The sequence below is a fragment of the Aulostomus chinensis genome, chromosome 1 (assembly GCF_037954235.1).
Source record: "Aulostomus chinensis isolate RoL2024-O1b breed Wild chromosome 1, RoL_Achi_v1.0, whole genome shotgun sequence".
Classification (NCBI taxonomy): domain Eukaryota; kingdom Metazoa; phylum Chordata; class Actinopteri; order Syngnathiformes; family Aulostomidae; genus Aulostomus; species Aulostomus chinensis.
Genome location: NC_141320.1, coordinates 32393574 through 32405548, shown reverse-complemented (window position 1 = coordinate 32405548; position 11975 = coordinate 32393574). Strand labels below are relative to the sequence as shown.

Below are 11975 nucleotides of genomic sequence, written 5' to 3'. Positions count from 1 at the left end.
CAGTTGACTAATAGCTTGGCAACCGGCCCAGAAGATACACAGACACAGAAAGTTAAAAATAGTCCCCCCGTGCTCACCTGGACTCCTGCACAGACGTTCATGTTTTTCCTCTTGTCTTTTATTCCAAGTGCCAATAGAAGAACAGGTTAAAGGTGCAACTTGTAAAATGAGTATCGTATCAACCGTCCTAATCGGGGTGAAGAACCCAGAGCTTTTAAAACAAAGGTTAGAAATTTCTGAGAAGTGGGAGAAGCGAACCAAAGGGACAACCCCAGCATGGCCCAAGGGTGGCACCTCTGATGTGTAAAGACTTCAGTCAGATAACAACATGAATAATATTGATGGCAGTTCAGGTCTGAATGGGGGAGCAGGAGGAAAACTGGGAGATGATGATGAGACCCTGGACAGAGACAAGCTGCAGCTCTCCAAAGACATCTCTCAGGGAATCCTGGAAGAACTCGATGTGACCTCACGAAGGTCTGGAAGTGTTGAAGCAGGGACAGGAACTCAACTGCTGCTGCTGGGATCCATCTGATCTGGAGCCATCATAGAGGCAGGCAGCACCATCTAGTGGAGAGATGGGACAACTGCCTGTAACTGTTTTCTGCCTGTGGCCTGACTGGTTTTCATGTTGTTCTTGTTGACTTGTAGTTATGAGTAAGCGACGCCAGATCAAATGCACATAAACACCTGGACTGAGGAGGGAGAAGGAGCAGCGTCTCTCTGATCGAGGTATGAAGTCCATGATTGATGGACATGTCTGTCCATGTCGGTCACCTGTTTGTCTTGAACCGCTAACTGAATTAAAGGAGGGGGAAGAAGGAGGGAAGAAAAGAACCATTGAACAAGTGTGCAGGTTGAGTTCAGGTGAGTTCAGCAGGTGAGCAACAGACCAACAGGATCCCTCTGACTGAGTCGTCTCCCTGCTTGAGTGTCCAGCTGAACCGTCTCCATCAGGACGTGTGAAGGTGGGATTCTAGCTGGTTCACAACGAGCGTCAGCGGGAACGTTCACAGCAAACCAGCAGCGCTTGGTTTCTCATGTTGCGTCATCAGGGAAGAATGCAGGGAGAGTCTGAACGGGTCCAACCGGATCTTAACATGCCAGACTTCACACTGGAGTTGAGGGACAGCCGCTGTGTGTCATCCAGACATGAAAGAGGGTCCTGACCACAGCATCATTCAGTGTTGCTGTTTGAGGTCCTGGAGGAGGAGCAGCTGCTAGAAAAGCCTGAGTTTATGATTCTGAGCTGTTGGAGGAGTGAAGCTGAGACTCAAACCTGGAATCTGATCCGAACCATCAGAGTTTCCTGATGCTTTGATCAACATTCCGAGTAGGAATGTTGGACTGAGATCTTTCCAAAGTCAGAGCTGCTGGTTCCTTCACCTGCACTCGCTGCTTCATGGAGATTCTGTTCTCCATCAGAAGGTGATGACACCAACAGTCTGATAGTCAGGTTGTCATGGTGATACGTTTGTGACTCTGGTCCCAGGTTGGGACCAGATTCACAAACTGTTCTGTGAAACACAGAGAAACACAGCAACAATGAAGACACACAGCAGCCCGTTCATCGTCCAGATCATGGACATAGTAAAGAGTAGACCCCGCATGGGCCGCTACCACGAATGGGCGCTGTCGAGAAATGCGGCCGCCATCTTGGTCCGGTCGCCCGCCTCACTCGGCACCGCTGTTTAACCGGCGCAATGAAGTCTCAGCGCATTAAATGAATCATAGTTCGCTCAATACTACGCTATTTTTTCCTCTACAAAAGTCATTCAAAGATTCATGATGGAGGCCATAACTTTTTGGCGTTTTCAAACACTCATAATGAATCAAATAATATTTTAGAAGATGCCGGCAGTGGCTGTAGATGCCATAGTAACATAATTAATCAAGGATAACTAGGTTAGAGCTGGTTCCTGCTACGTCTCAGTAATTATTAAAAACTGGCCATTTTAATTGGCTAATTTAATATGTATTTATTTGATTATATTTGATTTTGTTTAATTTTATAGATCTATCTGTATACACACACTAATAATGTCATAAGAAGCAGATTGTCGACTTTAATAATTGGAAAATTGAAGAAATACCCACAAATATAGAGCCTACATATCCAAATATTGCACAATTTCAAGTTAAACCTAAGAACATCCATCCATCGTCATCTTCCGCTTATTCCTTACTAGTCAGGGTCGTGGGGGGGTGGAGCCTATCCCAGCATCTATGGGCGAGAGGCGGGGTTCACCCTAGACAGGTCGCCAGTCCATCACAGGGCCAACATACAGAGACGGACAACCATTCACACTCACATTCATACCTACGGTCAATTTAGAGTATCAATCAGCCTAGTCCCCAAATTGCATGTCGTTGGAAGGTGGGAGGAAGCCAGAGTACCCAGAGAGAACCCACACAGGAACAGGGAGAACATGGAGACTCACACAGAAAGACCCCACGCTCGAGCCGGGACTCCAACCCGGAACCTTCTTGCTGTGAGGCCACAGTGCTAACCACTGCACCACTGTGCAGACCCCCAAGAACATATGAGATAATATTCAATTTGTTGTCATAGTACAATGAATACTATTAGTATTAATAGTATACTATAAATAGTACTATAAACTGTGAGCAAACACGTACTGTAATGCTTAAAGTACTATTTTTGTGGCTGCCGGGTCATCCTGAGGAGTCTCAGATCTGCTGGAGGCAAGACAGAAAGACAGGGATGGATGGATGGATAGATAGATAGATAGATAGATAGATAGATAGATAGATAGATAGATAGATAGATAGATACAAAAAAATCTTAAAAAAGAGCTCACTTTCCTCCTTTTTCTATTTTATTCCTTCAAGTTTCTTCTCTCCTCTCCCAAACAAAGTTTTCCAATCGAATGCTAATCTGTTGCTAACACCAAAGTTGCTATAATTGTGAGTAAGTCAGCTGTCTTCAAGTGACTCTACCATCAGGTAGAATGTTGAGGAAACGTTTAATCCTACTTGTGAAAAGTTAACCCTTGAGCCCTGCTTGCTACCGTCCGCACACTGGCACAGGAATACGGCGCACAGTGCTCCAGCATCGCTGAATCACCATACGAATGACTGGAGCGTATGGGAGCTTGACCGGACCAAGATGGCGGCCGTATTTCTCGCTGCGCAGCAGTCCGAGCGGTGTCTACTCTTTATTATGTTCATGGTCCAGATCGTGTCTGAGGCATACCACCCAGGCGCATCTGCTCCTGTGACGAAGGTTCCACCCTGATGCGGCACATTTTCACCATGTTTCAATGTCAAAACTGACATAAAATTTAACATGACAACGATGTCGTTCAACTCTATTAAGGTGGTATTAAACCCTGGCAACAAAGAAAAAATTTTTTTAATTAAATGAATATCTAAACAGGCTGCACGGTGGTGCAGTGGTCAGCACTGTGGCCTCACAGCAAGAAGGTTCCGGGTTCGAGTCCTGGCTCCAGCACAGGATCTTTCTGTGTGGAGTCTCCATGTTCTCCCTGTTCCTGTGTGGGTTCTCTCTGGTACTCCAGCTTCCTCCACAGTCCAAAGACATCAAGAGAGGACGAGGCTGATTGATACTCTAAATTGACTGTAGGTGTGACTGTGAGAGTGAATGGTTGTTTGTCTCTGTATGTTGGCCCTGTGATGGACTGGCGACCTGTCCAGGGTGAACCCCACCTCTCACCTGTAGATGCTGGGATAGGCTCCACCCCCCCACCCCGTGACCCTGACTAGTAAGGAATAAGCGGCAGACGACGATGGAATATCTCAACACAAAAATGGTCGCACTATTTTTGGGCATGTCACACGTTCATTTGTCAGACTTTGATGTTGGATCTGATAGCAGCTCTTTCAGTTCAGAGCAGCTCAACCAGAAAAAGTTCAACTGTCCTGCTGGAGTCCAGAGGTTCAGGTCTTCTTGCTGCTATCAGATGACTTCCGTCCTCCAGACAGAGAAGAATGAATGTCTCTCCACCATGTTTCTGAAGAGGAGAAGGATTTGAACTTGGAGGAGTCACAAGTTTGGGTCCTGAGATGTGAAGCTTGTTGATAAATGAAGGTGTTGTTGTGTTTGTGTGAAGGTTTGAACTCTGATATGAATCAGAGTGAGGACCTAGAGGAGGGAGCCCCTCCCCAGAAAACCAGGCTGGACTCTACTGGTCCTGGAGCTGGAGCTGGAGCTGGACCTGGACCTGGAGCTGGACCTGGACCCAGCTGTGTGTCCTTCAGAAGCAACAACTCTATGGCTCAGCCGATTTATTTCAAAGATGGTCAACAGTCTTCTGGTCAGAGGTGAGCTCTGAGGACTGAAACTCATTTTTCTCAGGCATTTTTTTTATCGTCATCATTAAAACGTTTGACCTTCAACATTTTCCTGTTTTCCTGGATGATTTTTCCTGATCGTCAGCATTGATCAGTGTTGTTTCCATCAGGTTCTCTCAGAGGACACCAGACCCCCCCGAACCCAGTTGTGTGTCCATGAAGAGTGATCGGTCTATGGGTCTTCCTCTCAAGTTCAAAGGTGGACTGGAGTCTGATCCCAGGTGAGAATGTAAACTGTCTGTTCTGATACGATCTCTTCCACTCAAGAGCAGGGGGCTGTGGGCAGGTCTGGGACCAGCCACTGACCCCCCACCTCTGCTGAGTCCAGGTCCCTGCTACCATGAAGGTCCCTGGTGTTCCTTTACTATTTGTTCTTTGACTTCATCTTGTCTTCACAGACTTGATCAGCAGAACCCAGATGGTCTCGGTGGTGAGTCCATCCAGCAACACCCAGCACACCTGGACTCCATCTTTATGGTCCGTGAGGGTTCAGTCACTCACTGGAGACCAGCAGGTTTTCAGTCACATGACCTGTTGTTGCCTCCACTCATTTCACTCTGACATTTATTCTGTTCCAGCTGCTGGAGGAGAAGGTTGTTGACTTTGTGAAGAAGGAGCTGAAGAGAGTCCAGAGGGTTCTGAGTCCAGATGAACCAGAGGAGTGGTTGGATGATGAGGAGGAGCAGAGGAGGAGCAGAGAGGCGTTCATGAAGATCACACTGGACTTCCTCAAGAGAATGAATCAGGAGCAGCTGGCTGACCGTCTGCTCAGCAGTAAGATGATTTGAACAGCTTTAAAGCTGGAGTGCATCATGTTTTGATCCAAATGAAGGTTCCTCACATTCAAGCCCTCGTCAAACCAGTTCCAGCTTCCTTCCTGCAGCACCCAGATATATCAGGACCAGAAGGAGTCCCAGTGTTCACCCTTGACTCCATTTGTTCTTTGTTCATTCAGGAGGAACTGCTGCAGCCTGCCGACGTCAACTGAAGTCCAACCTGCAGAAGAAGTTTGAGTGTGTGTTTGAGGGGGTCGCTAAAGCAGGAAACCCAAGCCTTCTGAATCAGATCTACACAGAGCTCCACATCACCGAGGGAGGGGCTGCAGAGGTCAATGAGGAACACGAGGTGAGACAGATTGAAGCAGCATCCAGGAAACCAGCCGCACCAGAAACAACCATCAGACTAGAAGACCTCTTTAGAGCCTCAGCTGGAAGAGAGACAGCAGTCAGGACCGTGCTGACAAAGGGAGTGGCTGGCATTGGGAAGACGGTCCTAACACACAAGTTGACTCTGGACTGGGCTGAAGGCAGAACCAACCGGCACATAGACTTCATGTTCCCGTTCACCTTCAGAGAGCTGAATGTGCTGAAGCAGAGGAACTTGAGCTTGGTGGAACTTGTTCATTTCTTCTTCCCTGAAATCAAAGAAGCAGGAATCAGCAGGTTGGAAGAGTTCCAGGTTGCGTTGATCTTTGACGGTCTGGACGAATGTCGACTCCCTCTGGACTTCCATAACAACCGGACCCTGACCGATGCTACCGAGTCCACCTCAGTGGACGTGCTGCTGACAAACCTCATCAGAGGGACGCTGCTTCCCTCCGCTCACCTCTTGATGACCACACGACCTGCAGCAGCCAATCAGATCCCTGCTGAGTGTGTTGACATGGTGACGGAGGTCAGAGGGTTCACTGACCCCCAGAAGGAGGAATACTTCAGGAAGAGATTCAGAGATGAGGAGCAGGCTGAGACCATGGTCTCCCACATCAAGAGGTCCCGAAGCCTCCACATCATGTGTCACATCCCCGTCTTCTGCTGGATCACTGCAACCGTCCTGGAGGACCTGTTGACCACCAGACAGAGAGGAGAGCTGCCCAAGACCCTGACTGAGATGTACATCCACTTCCTGGTGGTTCAGGCCAAAGTCAAGAAGGTCAAATATGATGGAGGAGCTGAGACGGATCCACACTGGACTCCAGAGAGCAAGAGGATGATGAAGGCTCTGGGAAAACTGGCTTTTGATCAGCTGCAGAGAGGCAACCTGATCTTCTATGAATGTGACCTGACAGGGTGTGGCATCGACATCAGAGCAGCCTCTGTGTACTCAGGAGTGTTCACTCAGATCTTCAGAGAGGAGAGAGGACTGTACCAGGACCGGGTGTTCTGCTTCGTTCATCTGAGTGTTCAGGAGTTTCTGGCTGCTCTTCATGTCCATCTGACCTTCATCAACTCTGGAGTCAATCTGCTGACAGAGAAACAAACATCCCGGAGGTCACGGGTCTTCAGAAGTGAACCTGAACTAAAACACCTGCACCAGAGAACTGTGGACCAGGCCTTGAAGAGTCCCACTGGACACCTGGACTTGTTCCTCCGCTTCCTCCTGGGTCTCTCACTGCAGACCAATCAGACTCTCCTGCAAGGTTTGGTGTCACAGACAGAAAGAAGCTCAGAGACCAAACAGGAAATAGTTAAGTTCATCAAGACGAAGATGAATGAGGATCTGTCTCCAGAGAGAAGCATCAACCTGATCCACTGTCTGAACGAACTGAACGATGGTTCTCTGGTGGAGGAGATCCAGCGTCTGCTGGGATCAGGACCTCTGTCTTCAGCTAAACTGTCTCCAGCTCAGTGGTCGGCTCTGGTCTTCATCTTACTGTCCTCAGAAGATCTGGACGTGTTTGACCTGAGGAAATATTCAGCTTCAGAGGAGGCTCTTCTGAGGCTGCTGCCAGTGGTCGAAGCTTCAACTGCAGCTCGGTAGGTGGATGAAGTCCTGGATGTGTGAGGAGACTTTTACCAGTTGAACTTCATACGTGAGGAACACCTCTGGTTCTCATCCTCCACCCTCTCATGGTCTGAGTCTCTGTGGGAAGTTGGAGCAGGATAGAACAGGAATGAACAGAGACCAGAATGTGGTGGAACAGGGAGGACATTTGGCCGATGTCCCGTCCAAAGAGTTTGGTCAGAATGATGAGAGCAGAACATCCTGAGCTGGACTACTAGATATTTCTTCTAGTTTAACAAGCTCTCCTCCACATGAAGGGAAGGCATTCATGAGGGCTGAAGTTCAATCATGATGTCCATGTTCTGTTTCTCCAACAACTGATCAGAAGAGTCTTTTTGTTCTGATCTCATCAGATGTTCTTCTGGTTTTACTTTGTTCTTCTCCTCCTTTTCCTCTGGTGGATGCTTGATAAATTCCCTCCAGAGCCCATTTTTCTTCTTAAAGTCTTTCTCCAAACCCTTTGTTCACCTTGGTTCCCTCCTCTTTAGGAACTTGTCTCAACTCCTTCAACAGACAACGTCGGTCAAAAAGAGTCCAAAATGGCTGTCAAACCTCATCCTAGGATTCCCTGCTGTCCTCTCCAGAAACTTCCTGTCAATCAGGACTCTCAGGTTCTGCTCTGAGCCTTCATTGCCTCTGGTGATTTGTTCCCTCCAAACTGTTCCTCTGCCTGTTTGTTCTGAGTTTGAAGTTCTTCTTCATCTCTGCCACTGTAAACAGGCAAATGGTGGCTCCCACCAGCCACTAACAGTTGACTTTCCTCTGTCCATCAATCACATTGATAGAAAGATTGTCAATCAGTGCTGCTCTGCTCTCTCAGGTTCTCTTAGGTTCTACAACGACTGGATAGAAACTCCACTAAACATGAAGGAACAAATTCTGCAGTTTTGAATGATCAACAGATTTCACCAAATCCAACAAACCAAACTCTCACTTTATCCTGATGCTCTTCACGTCATCCTGGAAGTGGATGAAACTGATCGATGCGTGACCCGGCGCTCTAGAAACACAACTAACTAATATGGTTCTGCATCTGTCAGCCTCAATTTCAGAGGTCACACATCCATCAGCTTCTCAGTAACCATGGTGATCTGATCAAGAACCTGGCATTGGAGAGCAACAGCCCCCTCTCTCTCTGACCCTGGTTGGACTAAACCTTTCAGAGCCTCTCCTCCATGCTGCAGCACATTATTATCATTCAGCCAAGGCTCCAAAGTTGCTGCTCACTAAATCTCTGCTGAAACTGATGACGCTCTCTTTGGTTGAGGAGAAGTTGCTGCAGAGCCTCCTGCTGGTGAAGTGAAGGACTGAAAACTGCTCCATTTGACTCCAGAACTGAACTCCTCTTCAGAATAACAGTCACAGTTCAAGCTGATGTTCTGGTGGAAGTGGATCTCTGATCAGTGACCGTTTCTAACTCCTAAATTGTTGGATCTTGACATCAGAAGACTTCCAAAGTGTGGATTCACTCATTTTCTTCCAGTTTTCCCAGATTTATCTCTCCCAAACTGAGGTTGCTGATATTTCACAGCACAACTCCATTGACAGTGGGACATCTCCTCACTCCTCCTCCTCTCCTCCTCAACATTCAACATTGTCATGAATGTTGATCAAGATCTTCCAGGTCTCTGACCACTGTCACTTTTACCTGCTCAGGTGAGCGTTCAGTCTGATCAGGACTCTCCAGCTCCTCTCCACCAGTCCTGAATTCTCTTCCTCTTTGTCAGGATTCTGTCTCAGTCTCAGTTTGTCTTTGTGAGAGGCTCTTCTGCATGGACACCTGGACTCTTTGCTCCTCAGCTTCATGTTTTCTGCTCACAAATGGAGCGATGATGCTGAGCCTGTTGTTGTGTCTCTGGTTTGGTGGACGAGCAGCGATCTGATCCCTGTTCATAGGAACCTCTCTGTTGTTGAAGAACTCCCTGACTCGCTGCTCAAGTGACTGCAGTTCACCTCTGGGTGCGTCCTCACCCTGCTGGTCAGCAGCTGTGAGGCAGCGGAGGTGTGGTGGCTGGTCTCAGGTCCAGACATCACCAAGTCCTCGTCCTTGTTTGTTGCTCCAAATCTTCCCCTCTCTTTTCAGTCTCTTCTCTTCTCTGGTCTTCTTCTTTGATGGCAGCCTTCAGGTGCTGCTCTTCATCAGTCTAATCTAGTTGGTCCCTCTGTTGCTGGCAACCTGACGTCGATCCTCTGACTTGAAGTTCAGAGACTTTTGAACTTCCTCCTCGTCTTCTGCTGGTTTATTAGCAGTGTTTTCTTTGGTTCATTCTGAATGGACTTGGAGAGAAAAAAGAAAACAACTTTCCTGAGAGACTCCAGCTCATCCAATATGGCCGCTGTGACATCACATTGTAGCACACGTCATCAAAAGAGACCAAAAATAGTAGAAATCAATCAGACAAGTTTTTTTTTTTAACCTGTCCTGTTCAGCAGCAGCATCCATGTTCCTGGTGCTTTGTTGGACTGAAGCAGTTCTACTCTGCTAAGGAGGAACCTGATAAACTCCTCCTATCAGCATCTGTGTTGAACTTTATTAGGAATGGTGTTGGTTCATTGATGAAGCTACCAGACTGAGGCTCAGGAGAGGACAGGAAGAGAGAGCAGGGACAGGACAGGGGAAGACAAGTGGGGGGGGGGACAAAAACAACAACAGCAATAGCAGAAATAAAACAAAAACCAAACAAACAAACAAAGAAAAAGTAACAACAACAACAGAGAGGAGAAAAGAAAAAAAAAGGAAAAAACATTGGTTGCAGAATTTCCAGTGCAGGTTTACCATTTGGTTTAATATAATTTTTAGATAAATGTCTGAGTGTGTGATTATGGGTCAGTTGTGCACGGCATGCGTTTATGTGTGTATACGTGTGTGTATGTGTGTGTGTGTGCAACAGTTTGTCTTGGATGCTGTGCGTAGCTGGCTGTAGCTGATGTGGGGGGCCAGGACATCGCACCCCCAGTCCAGGATAGCAGGCAGGTCAGGAACAAGCCACCAGAGCACCCAGAAACCCCCAGGACACAGGGAGCCCCAGGCCACCCCTCCCCCAGGAAACAGCCACAGGCCAAACCCATGCCAGGACCCGTAGGAAAGCATAGGAGCAGCAAACCCCACCCAGAAGCAACCCACAGAGAGAAGGGGCAGGGATGACCCCGGTCCCACCGGGCACCCCCCCCCCCCCCACAGCATGAGTGGAGCCCAGGGGCACAGGGCCCCTCTGGCCCGAGACCCAACCAGAGCCCCCCAAGAGGTCCGCCAGCGGCGAGGCCGACACCCACCCACACCCCACACCCAGGTGGGGCAACCACAGCCCACCACAACGACCAGGCCCACCGCCCCGAATGGAGCTACCCCCCCCAACCCCGATCCCCATCCCCTCCACCCATCCCCTGTTCTCCCCCTCCCCACAGAGCAGGCGGGCTTCAGGCTGGCTGGCACCACCAGCCAGCCAGCCAGGAACCCCCCTCTCTCCTGAGAGGCCCAGCCCACCCGCCAGGGTGAGCCGAAGGCACGCACGCCCAGGACCGCCACCCCCGAACAAAACAATCATACTCTCATCTTCCTCCATACAGGGGCTGAGCACTCCATAGATGCTGATACGGTCCAGGGCACCTCAGACTTAGTGAAACCGCCAGCGAGCGATCCACCACACAACAGCAGGGCCCGTGACCAACCCCAGCCCAACCACCATGCTGGGAAGAGGACCAGCCTCCCCCACAAAGAGCCCCGGCCAGGCCCCCAGGCCTGCAATCGTGCAGTTAGCAAAGGAGGCAGCACTGGACCCACTCCCTGCCCCAGCTGCCCCCCCATCCCAACATGGTGCAGGGTGCGTGTTGTGCATAGGAATGTAGATGTGATGATGTGGATGACTAGAATGTGGTTAAAATTGGCGGAGGCACCCAGGGCATGGGAGCCCCGCCGGTTGCAGACAGCAGAGTCTCCCAGTACATCCTCATGCACTCCCCCAAGCCCTAAATGTCTACGATGTGATTAAAATTGGGGGGTCCAGCCCCTCAAGGCCTAGTGACACATAAGATGTGATGTGATGGGACAGAGAGGCAATGAGAGGGGCTGAGGAATGGGCCAGACCTGCAGGGGGCCAACTTCCAGACTGGTCCCGCTGACCACCCCCTCACCACTGCAACCAGCCGACAGGGAGTCTAGCCTCCCTGGTCCAGGGGTCAGATTGGAGCACCAAGGGGCACTGTCCGGAGATCCGGGCAGAGGGTCCACCACCGCGCAGTGCGAGGGCAGACTCCAGCTCCAGCTGTGACATCACATTGTAGCACACGTCACGCCAGTTGAGGCTTCCTGTTCTTGTAAAGCTGGAAACTCCCTCAGAATCAGACCAGTGGGTTCAAACTAGTTCACATTGTTAAAGTGATGCTTCACCTAAAAAGTGGATTCTGCTGGTCAAGAACTCACCAACAGGAGTCGTGAGCTCTCAGAGAGGTTCTCCTCCTGCATGACTTGTGTGGGACTGCAGAATGCAGGAGGATCCGGCCACGTCTCTTTAGCTTGAAGCTACTTTACTTTATTTATATCCATATGGCACTTTTCAGACAGAAACTGCAACACAAAGTGCTTCACAGAAATAAAAGAAAAACATTAAATACAATATAAAGCCACCGAGACCGCCCGACCCGGACAGACGGGTACACTCCACATATAATGCAGAGCCCCCCAGCTCTCTGGGCCTGGACGATCCCAAGCATGACGCCCCTGTGGGCGGACCAGACACACCTCCCAGTGTGGAGGGCCCCCACCAGGAAACACTGGAGCTAAAAACTAAAAGACTAAAAGAAGGTAGAATAGGAAAGAACAGAAATTACAATGATATTAAAGTATCAGAATGACATAAAAT

The 11975-nt window shown here is 49.2% G+C and overlaps 1 protein-coding gene across 2 annotated transcripts in view; it reads left to right on the top strand.

Annotated features, from left to right (window-relative positions):
* The first annotated feature begins 597 nt into the window (after positions 1-597).
* The window catches only part of LOC147271280 (NACHT, LRR and PYD domains-containing protein 12-like), a 23225-nt gene continuing 11847 nt past the window's right edge, over positions 598-11975 (top strand). For both annotated transcript variants that reach the window (XM_086202586.1, XM_086202596.1), the window contains exons 1-6: positions 598-732; positions 4095-4305; positions 4446-4556; positions 4734-4812; positions 4914-5109; positions 5291-7088. In XM_086202586.1, coding sequence (XP_086058712.1) covers positions 4109-4305; positions 4446-4556; positions 4734-4812; positions 4914-5109; positions 5291-7088 — 2381 coding nt within the window. In that variant the 5' untranslated portion in view covers positions 598-732; positions 4095-4108. The remainder of the gene's footprint in view (positions 733-4094; positions 4306-4445; positions 4557-4733; positions 4813-4913; positions 5110-5290; positions 7089-11975) is intronic.